This window comes from Desmodus rotundus, chromosome 5 (assembly GCF_022682495.2).
Source record: "Desmodus rotundus isolate HL8 chromosome 5, HLdesRot8A.1, whole genome shotgun sequence".
Taxonomy (NCBI): domain Eukaryota; kingdom Metazoa; phylum Chordata; class Mammalia; order Chiroptera; family Phyllostomidae; genus Desmodus; species Desmodus rotundus.
In genome coordinates, this window is record NC_071391.1 from 148,559,602 (window position 1) to 148,578,629 (window position 19,028).

Below are 19,028 nucleotides of genomic sequence, written 5' to 3' on the forward strand. Positions count from 1 at the left end.
CATAGGTAATTCCCCAACGCAGATAATTCCCAAACACGGATAATTCCCCAACGCAGAGAAGCACCAGAGTCACCTAGGGAGCTTGAAAAACACATCTGCTCAGGCCCAGTGAAGTTTTGAGTTTCCAGGGTTTAAAACAAGCGTTGTTTGTTTGTTTTTGATAAAATGCTTTAGGTGGTTCTGATTCATAGCCACAATTAGAAATCCACCAGACCCCCACAAAAGTTCACTGGACAACTCCGTGAACACAGCTGGGGCTCAGACCCAAGAATTCTGGCTCTTGTAGTTAATCACTCCCCCCTCCCCTCTCTGAACTAATTTTGAAACCAATCGAGGTGGAGACCCTGGACACAGACCGATAGGAGTCAAAACATCAGTTTTATTATTTTGATGTGGTATCACATTTGGGCCCCTGGTACTTCTCCTGAAGCCTATCTCTTGGATTAATCCATTACGGAAGATTTTGACCTCAACCCAGAGCCCCTGCCCCACCAGGGAGCAGAGAGAGGGGCACCTCTTGGACAGGCCTGGCTTTAACTCCAGGGTGCCCACACGGAGAGCAGGGTCGGGAAGACAGTGCGGCCTCTCCTGGCAGAAAAGTCCTGAGAGGGAGGAAGGAAGAGAGGAAGAGAGTTGAGCTCGTCTGCTTCCTGAAGTCACTCCTCCTGCACTGGACTGGGTCACTGAGTGCACAGAGGCGAAATGGCTGAATTGTCCCTCCTACTCTTTTCCTTCCTACCACATGGAATGGACATTCTCTCTCTTCTAAATAAGGAGTGGGGAATGAGTGTTCCCCCCAACATCTTCTGTATCTGACACCATTTTCCTATCGGTCCCAGCCTTAAAGCCAGGCAGAGTGAATCTGCCCTGAGCCTTTCAGTTCTAAAGGTCCCTCTGTCCCCTTGCTCTCAGGACTGAAGAGACATATTCACCTAGAGCCTGTGCCAGCCCCACCTTCTAGACCATGCTCAGGCACCTGGGACCCCCGAGTGCACAACACCTGCATCGCAGCCTGTGTGGGCCCCTTCCCCGGGCCCATGTTCCTGAGTGGGGAAGAGGACCCCAGTGTGTGTCCTCCTAGGTCAGAGGGGCAGCTGTCGGGGGTGGCAGGACAGACCTGACACTCGGTGTGCACATGCGGCCCCTGCAGGGCAGGTGGACTGAGGGAGGCCAATCTCCCTGCACCGCCCTCTTCCGGTCCGGAATTCTGACGCTCTGAGGGCCCTAAATTAAAATACGGCCTTCCAAGCCGGTAGGAAGGAGCCCTTTCAAGATCAAAGAGTAGAACAGACCTTGCTGAGCAGTGTTTCTCTTGCTGTGTAACTCTCAATATTTGGCTGTATGGTGCGCGGGCCGCCATGCGTCCCCTGGCTCCGGGCCCCCAGGCTGAAGACAGACCTGCATCCATGCACTTAATTAGAAAGCTTAATTAGTTTTTTTTCAGAAGCCTCTCATTCTCAGACATATATATCATAGTCCAGAAGGATATGCAGAAACACGTTAACGGGATTATCGTCTACAGGGGTGGGATTTGGGGTGCTTTAATTTTTTTCTTTTTGCTTATTGGCATTTTCTGCCTTTTTGACAATGAACACGGATGGAGCACTTGTGTAACCGAGGGGAGAAGGTGAACATTCGGCTGAGCACACCTACCTGCAATAGTACCTCTGCATCCTGCTGCTGCTTACGGTCGGGGAATCTCCTTAGCACGCGGAGCCACCCTCGTTCTGCTGCTGATACCTGCACTTTTCGTGAAAAAGGACTGTTGAGGCATAAGCAGAGTTTTCTTTAGTTTTGGCCAGCCAGCTGTAAAAATACCAAGCTGGCTTCCATCAACCCTGGCACCAGACATCCTACAGGGCAAACTGACTTCGGGGAGGAGAGGGATGAAGGGCGCACAGACCCTGGAAAAGGTCTGCAGCACTGTTTCTCACACCACGGGTTACGACCCCATGGGGATTAGGGACACTGGTGCCAAGCTGCTGGATGCCCCCACCCAGGGACCGCACCAGCGCTGGGACCCGAGACGCCGTCCACAATGCCCCTTTCTCGCGATCATAACAAGGGCTAATTATGCGCAGTCGCTCACAAAATACTTCACACATACCATCCAATGTGACCCCACAGCAACTCTGTCTGGTCCGCAGGGTGGCTGTTTGCGTTTCCCTGTTGAGGACACTGAGGCCCCAAGGGGCTCCTGGGGCTCAGGTGTGGTCATGGCTAAGAAGTGGGACTTGAATCCAGGTCTTCTAACCCAAGTTCACTCTAGTCAATCAATTCCTATTTCATCATTTTCCCACCTCTTCTTCCTTACAACCCTTTCTCTTTCCTTTTTCTAGCACTAAGCTGAGAAATTCTGACGATGGGAAGTTGTTGTTCTTTCTCCTTCACTTCATTAAAACCCATCACATCCTTTCCCTCACCCCTTCCCCGATCTGCATCAGCAGCCCGGAAACGGGGACCAGATGCTGCAGAGGGAACACACTGAGAACCACGACACGGCGTGGGGGCCCAGCAGCTCTGATGCCAGCAGCTCCCAGCCGGGGAACAGGAAAGGTGGTGTCGATGCTTTTTATCCAGTGGTTTCTAAAACACTCTTACTTATATTTCTATTCAACCTTTTTATTTCCAAACCCCGCTACATGCCTCTTCCCCACTGATCTTGTTGTAACATCTCTGTCACACGGACCACTGACAGGCCGCAGAGGGGCTAAGGACTTCCTCGAGTCCCACAGTAACAGAGTCTTCAGGAAACACTTCTGTGCCCATGGACAGCATTGGGTAATGACTTCTGCCTACAGACACCGGTGTTCACCCGAGCCCCCCGTCTGGAAAAAGTCAGCAATGCACGGGGTAGCTTCCGAACAACATGAACGTGCCTCCGCCTGCCCCCACACCCCTTCCTGGCAATAACACCACAAAAGATTAAAAAATGGCCGATACTCACCGGTCAGAAGACCCCCTTTAATGCAGCTGTCTGCCTCCCAGTCCTTGGCAGGAGTCCCTTTCATAGATCACAATGCTGACACAGGGCCAGAGATGGTGTGGCTGACGCACGGGTTACTGCCATTTATAAGAAGTCAGAATAATAAAAAGGCAGATCTGACATCACTGGCAAGGGACAAGTTACAGTGTTGTGCTAAGCAAACTAATTACAACCAGCTCTGAATGATGTGGGAGGAGTGAAGACCTCATTGAACAAAGCCAAGCCCAAGGAAGAAAAGGGCCATGTTAAAAAGTCCAACCCCTCTAATCAGAGTTTGTGAATCTCCTCTGAATTGGCATTAACTTGTTATTGATCCCAAAGGAAAACAAAATCTGGGCAAACTCTTTATTAACCAGGGTGAAAGAGAAGGTGCTTCCTCATACAAAAACGAAAACACACACTCCACCCGTGAGCACACACAGACACACACGAAACTGGTCTCTAAACTGGCTTTCGCTGCAGCTGCATATCTAGAGTAAAAAGCACCTCTTTGTCCAGTAAGCCGCTGCAACTGAAAAAAATAAGGAAAGAAAAAATTTCAAGATAAGCTCAGCTTTACAGTTCACTTGGTGAAAAACTTATGCAGCTACAATTATTCACCAGCCTTGGCCTGAGAAGGACTGCACAAGAGTTAAAAGCAAGCCAGCACTACCTTTAGCTCCTAAGGGATTACGCTTTTATTCGCACAGTCTTGGGATTAGTGGAAATGTCTGTCTAATGAATGCAGCTACTATACTTGAGCACACGGCTGAATACGCTGCTTGTTGATTGAAACCTATCTATTTATAAGCACTTCTGCACGCTGTGAAAAATCCATCTGTGTCACCGCAGCGTGGCACCCGCCACTGAATGAAGGCTCTTTGCCATTTCAGCACAGAGGCCGGAGCTGGGGCTGGCAGAGAGGAAGCGCGCCGCACCCCCCTCGCAGGTTTTATTCCTCACTCCTGGCCAGTAAAGTACAGTTACCTTATCTAAACAGTGATTGAGATTGATGTGGATGTTATAAAAACAGAAATGGAAAAAAGAGTACTTTTATTCAGGCTCGCCCAGGGGTTTAACGCGGAGTTACCGTGATTTGGGAAAATGGTCACAAACAGCCCAAACTAGACGTGCCTCTGCTTGCGTCACAGCCGTTGCCGGCAGTCTGGAAAGCAGGCGGATTTACTGCCCTCGCCGGGGGTCACGTCTTCTGTACGTTTCTGCTCTCGAACAGCACGCCAGCAGCCCGTCAGACAGAAACGAGAGCAGCACGGAGAGAAGAGCCTTGGTGCGCAACTGAATGAGCCAATGCTTTCAATGTTCCCCCCAGTCCTGTCCCACCTGACCTTCGTCTGAGGGAAGGCCAAGCTCTCCACCCCCAAACGAGGCCCCCGGATTCACTCTGATCCCCACCACGCAACTCGCTGCTCCGACACACACCCCATGCTTCCCAGACTTACCACCAGCTCTCTCAGCCTCCTGGGTTTGGAGTTTGGGTGTAGAGAAGGGATTCCTTATTCCATTAGGATGTATTTTTAACTCCTCTGTAGTTAGGGGCTCCACTTACTATGCTACTTCTTCGGAAAAGACTAATGAGGAATGTATTAAATTTTTTTAAGAAAACTAAATAACCTTAACCGAGACCTCCATACTTTCTCTCCTTGAAGAACCTTCTCAACAAGGCCAGGCGCGTTTCCCAGGTAGCCCACTGTGAGAAGACCGGCATCAGCTGAGCACTGCAGCTTTTTCTGGCCCCCGCAGAGCCAGTATCAACACAGGCAGTGGCCACCTTTGAATTCTGGCTATTTCTCCATCCAGAGTTTGTGACCTTTGGTTTCCTGGTAATACACAGACCTACCTAGTATGTCGTGAGAACTGAGAAACTGGTACCTGTTAGCATGATTATTCATGCTGAGAACACAGCAAAGATGAGAGTATCTCATCTATACATTTTTAGTTGACAAAGCAAAAAAGTAATTCTGAAAACAAACGTATCAATACCGGAAAATAAAAGTTGAAATCTAGAAAAGACATTTGGAAACAGCAAATATTCAAATCATACTACAGCATTATAAAGCACCAGAGACCCCACAGTAAATGAAACATAGCTGTTCAAACAGATACTGAGTTACGGACTTGAAGGCTGGGTCAGAGTCTGAAAGAGATAAGCAGAACTTGACGGAGGGCCTATTACCACCACGTTCATCTTGTAGATGAAGGGATCCAGTACCTGAGTGTTAAGTCTTGGGAGGTGGTAGAGATGAGGTTTTGATAAAACCCAAGCTTCTCTTGCTTTGCCATAGTGCCTCCCCAAATGTTTTCTTCAGTTTTGTTAAACATGCACACAAGATTATTAAACACAGCTAACAGGTTTATGACGTAAAAAGAAGACATCTAATAAGTCTCTCCTTTGTGAGATCATTTCAAGATGAAAGAGGGTATACACAGCATCCTAGAGACTTTGGTGCAGCACAGAATCTGAGCACAGGATGGGAAAGGGACAATCCTTTAATCCTTTGGTCACGTGGTTCGTGACAGTACTCAGTCCCCGATGCCTCTCCACCTGGAACCCAAAGGGGAACTAACTGAGAACTAAAAACTTCTGAAACTGGTTAGCTCTTCTTCAGTCATTTGTTTCCTGCACTCGTTGCACTTTTTAGTGTTTATCTGTTTTCTGTGGAGGTTCACAACTAGGTAGGGACAGAGTTCACCTTAAACCCTCCCTGCCTTCCTGCAGCCATTACCCACCTATTCCCCAACGGCTTCCATAAGAGCGAACATTTAATGGTAACTCATGCTACTACCTCCTTTTCTCGGTCTTTCGCATAGTTACTGTATCTCATGTAAGAAAAGCTGCTTTGGGCCATACGTCAACTTTGTTTTAGGCCAGTATGAGACAAGCAAATGGTTAAGGAACGAGAGCACTGGTGAGCGTTCCTAACCACAATCTGTTGATGAAAGTGTTTAAAGACTGCTTTTTCACTGTTTATGATACTTCTACTTACGGATTATAATTATGGATTAAATCCCAAAAGGCAGTTGAAATTTCCAAGGAAGCAAGGAATTGAAATTATAAACACTTTATAAAAAAAGCACATGGAAAAAAGCAAGGGTCAAATGACTTATGCATGGAACCCAAAATTCAACAGCCCGAGCCAGGACTCAGAATTCCTCCCCATGATTTTCTAGTAAGATTATTAAGCTCAGCTGCTGCCTGCAGTATCTGTTCCCAGAGACATTACTAAGGGAGCGTTGTACTTTGGCATTTTGTAACACGGCACCATTTATAGCTGTCTTCACTCACACTAACCTTACTGAACAACCATCGTTAGGGCCGGCGGCACGCACGGGGAGGCTCAGCCCGGCTGCGGGGGGATAACAGCCGGAGCAGAAGAGGTGTCATTTCTCCTCCCATCTCCTTGGTTTAGAAGTTCAACCATGCCCGCATTTCTAATTTAGCCAAGCCTGTGTCTCTGACACAGATACAAAATCTCAAGAAGTGTAAAGGTTTCCATCACCAAATCTAGTCTTTTATCACTTTTGGATAATAAAGCAGACGATCTAATGATTCCACAAACTTGTAGTATGTGATTTTTTTTTTCCTTGTTTGAACCAAGTTTTTCCAAAGAATAATCTAATTCATTTTAGGCTGAGAGAGAATAAACTCTATGCTAAAAAGGAAACTACAATTTTTTTTTCCTTTTCACTGAATTACATCAAAAATAATAAAAATACTGAATTCAACTGTAACTAAGCTAAAGAAATAGGGGACTTTTCATTTAATGTACCTCAGGAAATTCAAATATGTGGGGGAAAAATAACAAAAGCAAGAGTGTTGGCCATAAAAAAGAAATTTATTTAAAAACTCAATACCTTGTGTTTCAGATACACGGGGAAAAGAGAATTCCAGAGGCCAAAGACCCTTTTCCAGCACGTGCCCCCAGGAGGGTCAATACTGATTGTGAAACTGGTTGCTGAGGTCTTGGAGATCTCCCACGACTGCGTCCATAGCTGCCACGTCATCAGCTAACTCGCTAGAAATTTCTCCACTTGCCACATCTGTAAAAAGTTGCTGCAACATAAAGGACAAAGTAGAACTATCAAAACAATGAAAATCTCTTTGAAATAATATAGAAGCAAAGTACAGAATTACAATTCCCTTTGCATAACAATTCCACAACGTCATAACAGCAACGGCAGTATTTGTTCTGCCGACCACCTACAAATGCACCAGCTGCGACAAAGGATGAATAAACAACACACTTGAACTTGTCAATTCAAATGAGTTCTGCTCTTCAACACGCTTGCTATGAATATTGATTATTCGGTTCAAGGTCGTAGGATGGGTTCTGGATGAATGTATATTATTCATCCAAAACAAACCTACTCATTGTATATACAAGCAAAAATATACTTTATATTCAAATTCATATAAATCAGACCCTTTATGCTAATTACTTGAAATTTAATTATAATTAAATTTCTGAACTTAGGACTCAGAGGCCACAAAGATGATCAAGATTTAGTAAAAGCAAAACAAAGCAGCAAAATAAAAGTAACTAAGCTCCCCCCCACCCCCAAAGGAACTGCCCTGAGAGGCACCATGCAACCTACCTCCAAGATGCTGTGGGGCCCCCCCGGGCACTGCTTGCTGGGCCCAGGAACTGGGCGCCGTGCAGGCATCCCTGCCCCTGCCCCAGCCCCGTGTGTAAACTGAGGGTGTGTGTGTTCAGTGTCAAACCTGAGTCACCCATCTACCTGAACCACTCTTGTCAAATCCACAGACGACCTGCTTACTAATTTTTTCTCTAAAGCAATTTTCATACAATAAAAGTCTTTTTTAAAGAAAACAGTGGAGCATTACTCTAAATGAAAAAATGAGCACTAATATTCATGAAATTGTAAGTCTGTTGTGCTAGTTAGACTTTTTCCAATACACATGGAAATAAATCTACATTAAGACTGTAAGTTCACCCAAGTGCTACCAGTAGCATGTACGCCCCACTTTGGGAAAAGTGATAAATGAAAGGGCAGTGTGTTAATTTAGAAAAAGCATGAAGGGCTGGACTGTGTTAGTTTCTCAGAGTCCCAAGTTACCCTCACTGACGGGGTCTAGCCATCGGGCCAGTAAGATCCCCACCGGTACAAGTGTCTACCTGGGAGCCTACACCGAAAATGTAACGCGGGCCTAAAATCACCGCTGACGTAAAAGGAACTTCAAGAGCAGCTGGCCGGCACTCAGGCCTTGTCCCATCGGACGGCCGCCGCTCCCGCTCTCACCTTGGCCTTAGACACCAGGCCCCGCAGGTTGAGCCGCACGGAAGAAAGCACCTGCACAGCTTCTTGGGGACTGGACTTGTTCTCACTGCATTTCACAGCCACTGGAGGGCAAATGGAGGGAAAAGCATCTGTAAAAACTGCTGATGATAATCACAGGTAAAAAAAAATAAATAACCCCACAATTATTTAATTAAGATTTTATAGTAATAGGCTTTAGAAATATTTTCCATGGAAAGTTCTTAATTTGGAAAAAGGATAATTATGTGCATAATTCTCCCATTTATATTTCTTTCAGAAGGGTAACTTGGTAAAAAGAGAATTTTGAGGAAAATAGGTGAATTTTGGTGAGTTGCAGACCATTGGGAAAAGACCCTACCCCCACCAAATACACACACACACACACACAATGAAGTTACTTAGAAACAGACAAAATCAGATTGAACACAAAGTGCCCACAGTAGGCCAAACAGATGCGACCTATCTTAGTGTGGCTTCCCCAGGACTGAGTCCCTAGTGGGGACTCACAATGCTGATGACACTGGCCCAAGGAAGTGACTGACAGATGCTTACAGTTCAGTTCTCAGTACAATTTCACACTCCAGGTTCACATCGCCATCTGCACGGGCTGGTATCAACAACCCGTGTGCCTGCACTTCAGGGCGTGACCACAACCTGGCTCTGGCCACTGAGCCACGCTTGGCATCAGCAGGGCCTGGGGAGAAGGAAGTCTCTCATCTCCAGCAACTCTGCCTCCAGCATTCTGCGGAGCCCTTTCCCTAAAACTTGAAATTATGAAGGGGGCATAAGCCTCCCTGGCAGAAGACCCAGCTATTAACACTTTATAGAAATAAGCAAAGAGCTTTGTAAAAATACAATGCCTGGTATTTCTCCACTGATCTGGTCTTGTTTTTGTCCCTCTGAATGATGCTCGCTACAAACAGAACAATGACCACACATTTTAAAACTAAAGACTGCAACAATTAAAGTCTACGTAGTACCCTAGGCCTTGGACCAGGGATAGGAAATAGAGTTCTTTTTGCATGCAATCTCTAACCAATGGGTGGAGGTTACCTGTGCCTGGCAAAAATAGTTTTATCATTAATTCCTAATACCTTCGTGGCTGGTGAGAATGAGGTTTGACTTTCCTATTTCAAAATAATAATTAGACTTTGACATTTCTCAGCTAAAGACTGAAAGGGTGCATGGTAATCGACAATGTTAAACTCATTTTCAAAGGGTTTAGTTTAACTCAGAAGTGGGGGTTATGATGGCTGTGCCCCTTAGTAAGGAACACTGTACCTACCACGGATGCGGTAGTTGGGCCGATTAATACCTAACTTATATCAGAAACAGCTGTGATTCTTTCTTCCTTTCTTAGATTATTTATTTATTTATTTATTTATTTTATTTTAGAGAGAGTGGAAAGGAGGGAGTAAAAGAGGGAGAGAAACATCACCCTGACCAGGGACCGAACCCGCAACCCAGGGAAGTGCCCTGGCCAGGAATCCAATCAGTGACCCTTCAGTTCGCACAACAATGCCCAACCAACCGAGCCATCTGGGCCAGGGTTGATTCTTTTTCCGATCCTTTATTTTCATTCTGAGAAAAACAAAAGTAGAGCAAAAGACAAACATACACTCTATTAGCCCCTTCCTCAACCCCATTTTCAAAAGGCATTTGAGACGGAGATACACAGATAGCTAGTCAGACAGACAGACAGACACACAAGGAAACCCAGGAGAACAGCGTTTCTTCCAGGTGGACGGAAGTTAAAACGCAACACTATTATTTTAAAAGTTCCTGGATGGCAAAGAAGGCCCGACCTTTCGCGGGCCCTTTCCCCCAAAACGGAATAGCTGAGACTGTAGGTGAACGAACACCTGCGCTGCAGACGGTGCAGATGGGCGCACAACGGCACTACTGTCCGAGAAAGGTCCCGGACACCACGTACAGACTGCAATACCTTATCAAGCTTTCCGAAGCACATGGCTACTCTTAGAAATAGCAACCGGAGAGCTAATAAATGGTGTCGAGATTTTTTTTTTTAACGTTCTAGTTCCTTTTCAGCATTGGGTGAGGTGTAGAACAGTGTTGGAGAGAAAGATAAAAAGGAAAATAACAGAGAAACCCAGCTGATTCTTCCACTGACCACTGGTGTACGGAAGCGACAAAGGTTAAAGCTTTCCTTCATAAATCTAAAACATCGCTAGAAACTAAAGCTGAGCATCCACTCAAATATGCTTACAGTGTTGTAGAAGCACCAACCCAATAATTCAAGTCAAAGGGGAACTTAAAATAGACATCAGTTTTTCTCCAAGGAGTGCCCTGATGGAATAAAGTGCCCAAAGCAGTTTAAGACCAACGCTGAGGTGCAAAATGCAGATTCTCCCCTCGCGTACTCCTTTAACCTGCATGTTTGTATCTGACAGGATTAACACCGTCACTTCGTGGTTACAGAAAATACCTTGGCTTTGACTGTTACGCAGCCAGCTGTTCACAGAAATGTTGAGAGCTGGCAGGTGGAAGGAGACAAATCCTTCGGAGTCAACGGCGCCCTGCTATAACTATGCACGTCACACATCTGGGCATGGCTTTCCCCAAACCCAAGGCCAAAGGCACAGGACTGAACTCCACGTGAGCGCGCCCACCGTGAGGCCACCCCGGGCCGTCCCTGCACTGGCCTCCCGGCCATCCCGCCCAGCTCCCCACACTGAATTCCTGCTGCATGAGTTCAGCACTGCTGCCTCATCTGTCAAGAGGCAGATGGCCCAGCAAACTGAATATTCATATTACTTTTTATCAATGATCTCAAAGGCCATAAATAGAATTATTAACTACTGAACCTATTTCTAACTTGTTTGAATATCGTTACTTCTTTAAAGGCAAGTTAAACTTTATCCTTGTTTTTCTCTTTTTAGTTTGAGTCCCTTAACACATAGCTCAGATCTTCCACCTCATAAGGAATCAGGTGAGGGTAAGAAAGCAAGGGATTACCGTATTTTTCAGACTATAAGACGTACCCCCCCAAATTTGGGAGGAAAATTGGGGTGCGTCTTATAGTCTGAATGAAGCTTACCTGGCTCACGGGGGCGGGGGGGGGGGGGGGCCGGGGCGGTGGTGGAGCCAGGTTCTTTTTCACTATTTTCCTCCTCTAAAACCTAGGTGTGTCTTATGGTCCAGTGCGTCTTATAGTCCGAAAAATACTGTAACATTTAAATGGTGTGTAAGACACTGGTATTTTTAAATGTTGGATTTTAAATTTATGTTTTTCATTTATGCTTGAGCTTTCCTTTTTTCTTCATTACTGCGTGACTTCATAACCTATGTTGGTACAGTCTAGTTTTCCTGATGAGAGAGTGAAGGCTCAGAGAGGTGATGTGACGTCCCCAAAGTCACCTGCGTGTACATGGCAGAGCGGGTCCTGGCGCTCAGGCCTCCCTGACTGCAGAGCTCTGCCCTTCTCATCTCCCCCCACTGGCTCCCTACGAGCTCTCACTGCCAGTTGCACAAGAATTCAAAGGAGGACTTTAGGTGGGCTCACAGTCCTCGTGATCCAGTTCTTAACATTGTGGCTTCATCACCTTATCTGAAGTGCAGTCCCAGGGCATCCCCCACCCATAAGCCAGCACATAAGTGCATCACCAAATTTATCTGGTGTATTTTCATTAATGCAAATAATTAAAAGTAGCCTTTACCCGGAATATATTTAGCCCACAGGTATACAACTTTATAGATAAGGTTACCCCTCCCCTCGAATATCACCCACCACATTTCTCAAAGATATTGATTATACTGTTATTTCTCTTACATATGCCACGCTCTTTGTATATTGCTATGTAGTCCAGAAATCTGTGCACTTCATGAATACATATTTTCATCTATAAAGAATGAGTCAGGAAAATTTAACCACTATCATTAATACTATGTAACCAATGCAAACAGACTGCGTGACATGAAGATTAAATACAGTTGTGAACACATTTCATATCTCTACACAATTTCATATTTCCTATCTACCACCGGTCACTTCTTCAAACAGTGTTTAAGCCTCTATCCTATTTCCTCCTTATTGCTCAAAAGTGCCTGTTGCATAGTTTTTCTGTAAAGATTTGCTGAATTAAATACAATTTCAATATAATGAAATAATCTGAAACCGTACGTAATGAAATTTTACTTTTGACTAATACTTTCTCTCATCAGTAGAAATACATTAAAGTACGCCATGGATAGCAAATGTTGCATTAAGTACCATGTGCAAGTCCTAAGGCTCTCTGAACCACTTCTTTAAATGACGTAATGTCCTTCTCCCAACCACTGGACTGCGTGTCACATTTGTACGCCTTACAGAGATACTGGAACGCCTGAGGGAAGAAAAAGAACAACATTCAGAATAACAAGTGGAAATCTCGTTTCAGCTCTGTTTCCTGGAAGTCATATGGAACCAATTGCAACTTGAAAACCAGCATCTGTGTGATACAGCCCAGTATGTGTCGTTCTCATCAAAGAAGGGGTGAAAATGAGCATTCAACAGCGATCAGCGATGCATCAAATGGATGTATCTGGATGGAGACACGTCCCTCCAAACAGAAGTACATAAATGCCCAATTTGGAAATGCACAAGAAGTGCACTCATTTCCTTACCATTTATAGCCAGAAGCTTAAGAGACCAGTTAAAAGAATGAGATGTGAAGTTGGTGCAACTATGGAATTATTGGTAGGTGTGTAAATGCACAGAAATTTACATCACTCCCTCTTTCACAACCCAATTCTGGGGAGCGCACAGGTCAGAGAATTCAGAGTACCCTCATTCCACATAGGGAAGGGAGCCCGTGGTGCAGGCAGCTGCAGGAGGACAGCACACAGGGGCGGGTGTGTGCCATGAGTGTGGGTTCCCCTGCTGACAAGGCGCTGCGAGAGGCCGGCTGCGTGCACTGCGGGAGGAGAGAACGACTAGGAGTCCCACCAATGATCTGTGCTGTGGTTAATTCTAAACTCACGCAGGAGTACACTTGACTTGTGTGGATGTTTTCAAAAGAACACAACAATTAGTCCAGCCCGGGGAACTCCAGAGGCTTCTGTGCGTCCTGAGATAAGAGGCCCAAGGCCTTGCCAAGTGTATCGGGTGCACCTGGGGGACAGGGCAGGGCAGGGCGGCCTTTATCAAGCATTTCATGTTACGGCTCTAAAAGCTCAATTCCAATATTCTTATCTGGTTCCTTTTTCTTTTTCCCTTTCATAGCCCCATCTCAGATTTAAACACTCTTTTGTCCTTGTACCCAATCTACCTTAGTCCTTAGCACTGAGCCTGCAGCGAGGGCGCAGAGTAAATAATGAGAGCCAGCTGTTTGCCGCAGCTCCGGTAGGTAGGGAGCAGCTTAGAGACCCTTCGGCAGGAAACTGAACAATTGTATAAGAAAAATTCATGGGCAGAGACAAGATGAATGCTCACAAGTCTTAACCTGCCCACAGTTCAAAGTGCTCACGTTCAAGACTGAACCAAAACTGAAAACTCGAGCACGTTAATCTTATCTTTCAAATCCTTAAACTTTTCCTCCAACCATCAAAAGAGAAGGTCCACTACACATACGTTTAGACAAGAGCCAGGAGTGAAGAAGGACGTACCTTTTCATTTTCTTCGGGCTTTTCACTCTGCCCATTCCCATACACGTGGGCATACAGCCTCCAGATGTCCCCGTCATTTGTCACTCTTGAAGTGACTCTGCCAAGTAACTCCTGCAGCTTTCCTCTGAGGCCGGCGGCGGTGGCCCCACTGCGGTCAGTCATCCCGTCAGTCACCGCCCTCACCAGGATCTTCAGGACCTGACAAAACGCAAAGCAGCAGAACCGGTAAGCTAGAAACCACCGACCAGTAACAAAACAGAGGGCCGCCATCGCCATCATCAATGACGGTGACAAACCTCTCGAGACCGATTAATTAGAGTATCATCCCTGCACTTTTGAAAAATGAAATACAAGTCAAGCCATCCTGAACCCCACCTCCAGAACTGCCTGCCGAATCCCTCTCTGGGAGCCCTCCACTCGGGGCTCTTCCCTCTTCATCTGAGCACTGTCTCTGAATGGTCTGACCCACACCTCTGGCCTCGTGTGTTTGCCAAGTCTGCTCTGACGGAGGTGGAACGGCTCTGGCGGGGCTCCTCACCATAGGGCCCTAACTGACTGTGTGCCTCCCACCTTCCAGCACATCCCCTCAGCCGCTCCCACTCCCTCTGTCCAGCGTGAAACGCAGATCCCAGGCCCCTCTTCCTTAAACAGGTCCTGGCTCCTCCAAATTGTTGAAAGACAAACAGCTAATGCATTTGCATTAGGCACACAGGGTGCCCAGAGAGTAGTTCTTATCCTTCCAACTCCCCCAGGTCCGCTCACCACTTGGCAACTTCATGGCGACCTTGCGTTCTTTAGTCTTTACACATTCTATCCCAGGTGCTTTCGATGCGGACAGAGGGACTGAGCTCCGTAGCAGGCTCCATTGTCATGACAAGGCACATCTGCCGTTACCTATCATGCATTAGACGATGTATCTCAAGGCAGCTTGCAGGAGGCACAGAAAGTGCATCCTCAGACACTGACTGCTGTGCTGGGGGAAACAAAGACGCCTGGTCCACCCAAAGAGCCTGCCTGGCCTTGCTCGTGGGCCGACAGCACTGGCATCAGCCAGGAGCCTGTCAGATGTGCATCCTAGGTGGAGATACCAATACACCTTGGACCGAGATTCCGTACTTCTAACAAGCAGGTGCCAGCATTGATGGTCTGAGAACCACACTGTGAGCAGCAGGGTTCCGAGAGGGGGCGTGCCCACATCTCTGTCTCACTCTGAGCTTCAGGGGGAGCACCACCTTTCAGCAGCTCGTACCCCAGGGTCTAACGTAGGGCCTGGCACACAGCGTTGGCGCATTAAATACTTGTGCCTGAAGGAAAGACTAAGTGAACACACTCCTTTCAGAAAGTGCTAACAGAAATGCAACCAGCGTGCCAGCGTGCTTTGACCCACGCACGGGATGTCGCTGAGGAAACGGAGCTCCTCTGGACCATGAGCACCAAGGAAGGTGAGCCCAGACTTACAGTCCTAATTATAGAGAGATAAAAGTCGGGAGGATAACATTCAATTGTTTTTTCTTTCTTGTTTGGACAAGATTATCTCTGCCTATAAATTCACATTACAATCCCACACGTGTAGTTTTAATTTTGAAAGTAATGAAATTCATATTATAATCCCACTCATGGCTTTATATCTGAAAGTAACAATAAAGGAGAAAGTGTAGATTCCTACGCTTGTTTCACATGCTCATTCTATAAACATTTCTGGAATTAACATGTTTTGACAGTGATGTTCTACTATAGTAGTTACTAACATGCACAGACGAAGCATACTAAATAAGTATTTTATTTTTATTTTTTCTGGGATCTCAGAGTTGGTCTGACATCCCATCCCCTCACCGTAGCCTACACAAAGGGACCACGAGGGGGATAAAACTTTTGGCCTTCTCGCCAGCGGAAATGGAGAGCGGCAGTGCTGGCATTTGGGAGGGAAAGCACCTCGTGCTGGCATCGGGGGTGTGTGTGAGCTGTTGAAGGGGAGGGAGGTGGGGTGTCGTGAGTATGGGGGCAGGGTAGAGAGAAGGGAATATGGGTAAGCAGACACCAAACACCTCCGCCTAATTTTACAAAAAAAATTAATATAAATATATTAGGATAATAAGACAGGGAAGTAGCAGAAAGCTGGTATAAGAGAATTAAATCCTCATTTACTATAACAGGAAGTCAACTAAAAACACCTAAATTTGGTTAATGAAAAAGAGCAGTATATAACTATCATTATGAAATATGAAAATGTACCATTGGAAAAAATACTAAAGGGATTCTCCCCTCCAGGGAGAAGGATCTTGAAAAGTGGAAAGAGGTAGAGCAGGAAATTGCTATGTTGTGTTATAAGACTTTTACTGCAACTTAACTTATAAAACAGTATGTGTGGGCGATTGTAATAAAATAAAAATTTAAAAGTAGAGAAAAGGCAAGAATCAATACATTCAAAGACTGGCAAAGATGAAAAATGATGGCAACATGAATATCCACATCTTAGTTTTACTGTAAAATTGAGTCCTTGGCATGGGTGGGCTGAGGGGAGGAGGCGGAGGGGCTCTGGGAGAGCTGGCGACAACCTGGCGCGCTCTGGGGGCTGCTCACACAGGTGTGCTCACACAGGTGTGCTCCCCCCCCCGACAGTTCTTACGTTCACTAATGGGCTGTACACCTTTCCCTACGTGCACTACGTTTCAACACAAGTTCACTAAAACGGTGTTTCCTGCAATTAAGAAAGCACCATGCACTGAAGGGAAAACAGTTATTAAAATACATTAACAAACGGGGCAAGTGTGTAACCTTAAAAAATGGTTTTAAAGTGATAAAAGAATTATTTAAGAAGAACAGTAGAGTAATTTAATAATTTACTGGCTAATATTATCATTTTCCTCCCACTAACTAAGAAAAATCACATTCTAGTTATCTAGACTAAACACAAAACCAGTAACTTTTAACCCATATTTACCCCGTCTTTGGAAAATAGATCATTGTAACTTAAAAGGAACAAAGGGTGTGGCAGTTGAATTTCTTTGAGTAACTGAATCACCAAGAAGTACAGTTTCCTCTTGGGCAGTCCACAAAGTTTACCAGCATTATTCACCTTTGCATTAGCAAAAGTGGAAAAAAAAATTTAACAGGTAAGAGCTTTCTTCCACTGTAAATTGGATAAAAATGGGTAAATCGTTATGATTATTGAACCTATTGGTAGTAGTTAAAACTATAAATCACTAAGTATGTAGTGAGTGGCTAAAATGTAGGATATTAAAGTTTAAGAATTTAGGGATGAAACAATTCTCGGGGAAACAGGATCCAAGACACGGCCCCTTGGATGGGGTGCGCACGGGGCACGCGGTAAGGACAACGGGCTTCCGTCCGAGGTGCTGGGCGTGCCATCCACCTGAACACCAAGTGTTCAAGAGCAGCTAGATCTGGATGGAGAGGAAGGTGGAGTAAGTTGCTGAAGTCCACCATGAAGATGTGGAGATGCTAGGAAGTTGGAAACAGCGGCAATGGGGACAGATCTTCTTTCTACTAAATCACAGAATGGTTGTATCAGGAGTCAATATATACATAAAAAGCTTTGAAACTGTAAAGCAGTATAAACTTATCAACTTGGGATTATCGCTGACCCTCAACGACCTTCCTCTGTCAGAAGTAGGCAGCAAAAGTCCTCATCACTGGCGTGCTATGTGCCCCTACATTTTCTTATGGTTCAAAACAGACCTAAAACAACAGAATCCGCCACCCGGTGTCAGCCCTCGATGCTGCCTGCTACCTGATGTGAGCCTCCTATGACTTCCTCCTCACAGTGGCCCTGGGAAGAAGGTACTTCATTACCCTCACTTTACAAAACACTGAGGCACGAGAAGTAAATGAACTTCAAGGTCACATTACAGGAGTCACTGAGCTGGGTTTTGAACACTAGCGATACTTGACTCCTGAGCTTTGATGAGGACGACGAGAAGGCAACCGTGATGGTAGAAACACACACACACACACGCACGCACACACGCACACACACACACACACACACACACACACACTTTCCTACAATCCAGGGGCTCCAGGAACACACTTAACCTTCCTAACAATCCTAGAGAAGGATGCTCTTGTTATTTGCATTCTGTAGATGCAGAAATTGGAACACAGAAAAGACACGTAACTTGTCCAAGGTCACAAGGTAGAGCTGGATTTGAACCCATGGCCCAGGCTCTGGCTCTGGCTCTTGCCCTCGAGCATTTGCAATATTAATCTAGAAAGCACAACTCCTAAGTCCTCTGTTCTCTCTTCCTTATTAACAGTAAGTTCTTTTATATTGGAAAGATTTTTATGAAATATGTATGTTAGTAACTTTGATCATTTTATTATTTCTAAGCCAAACCTTGAATCGACCAAACCTAGACAGACTTCTGTAGTTTCTTTTAATTAAAAATTTCCCCAAGACATTAGACCTAATGAAAAAGAAAAATCAAATCGCCAAGCAGTACTAACATTACAATGATTTTCCTTCTAATCTTTTTATTATGTGCAAATTTTTTGAACATAATGCTATGCAAACTGTTTTACCTTTTTCACTTAACATTATTGTCATAGAGCTTTTTCATGCTTTCATATAAAATAGATTTTAATGGATTCAAAATATTCCATTGAGTTGATAGACCACAATGTGTTTAACAACTCCCCTGCAATTAGTTAGGCTGTTTCCACGTGCTACCACTGTTATTACTGGTATTATAAATAACACTTCAATGCATTTTTTGTGCCTAAAGATGTTTTTCACACTCAAGCCTTCCTTAGGTAAGAACAGCTATTTTCAACCTTTTTCATCTCATGGTACACATAAACTAATTACTAAAATTCTGCAGCACCCTAAAAAATATATTTTTTGCCAAGATGACAAAAAAGTTAAGGGTAATTTTGATTCATTCACACCAGATGGCTATTGTTGTGTTGGCTGTTGTCATTTTTTGACGGTCTGCGGCAGGGGTCCCCACCCCCCAGACCATGGCCTGTTAGGAGCCTGGCTGCACAACAGGAGGTGGGCGGTGGGCGAGCATCAGAGCTTCGCTGGCATTACTGCTTGAGCTCTGCCTCCTGCCCCCCCCCCCCCCCACGCCGACCCCAGTCCGTGGAAAAACTGTCCTCCAGGAAACCACTCCTGCCAGGGACTGCTGATCTAAGGGAG

General features: G+C 45.4%; 1 protein-coding gene and 1 long non-coding RNA gene across 3 annotated transcripts in view; both read right to left on the bottom strand.

Moving 5' to 3' along the window:
* Window positions 1-370: 370 nt before the first annotated feature.
* On the bottom strand, window positions 371-3,166 carry LOC139440967 (uncharacterized). Of its 2 annotated transcripts, none has more exons than XR_011651300.1 (4): window positions 2,948-3,166; window positions 1,654-1,740; window positions 1,293-1,411; window positions 371-602 (listed from the first exon to the last, which is right to left on the bottom strand). It is a non-coding gene; the product is annotated as an uncharacterized lncRNA (long non-coding RNA). The 2 variants fall into 2 exon arrangements; XR_011651299.1 differs by having other exon boundaries at window positions 1,654-1,745.
* A 3,644-nt stretch (window positions 3,167-6,810) lies between these two features.
* TTC27 (tetratricopeptide repeat domain 27) overlaps window positions 6,811-19,028 on the bottom strand; it is a 131,328-nt gene continuing 119,110 nt past the window's right edge. The window contains exons 17-20 of the mRNA XM_024552639.3: window positions 13,868-14,065; window positions 12,495-12,606; window positions 8,246-8,346; window positions 6,811-7,037 (exon numbers count right to left, since the gene is read on the bottom strand). Coding sequence (XP_024408407.2) covers window positions 6,915-7,037; window positions 8,246-8,346; window positions 12,495-12,606; window positions 13,868-14,065 — 534 coding nt within the window. The 3' untranslated portion in view covers window positions 6,811-6,914. The remainder of the gene's footprint in view (window positions 7,038-8,245; window positions 8,347-12,494; window positions 12,607-13,867; window positions 14,066-19,028) is intronic.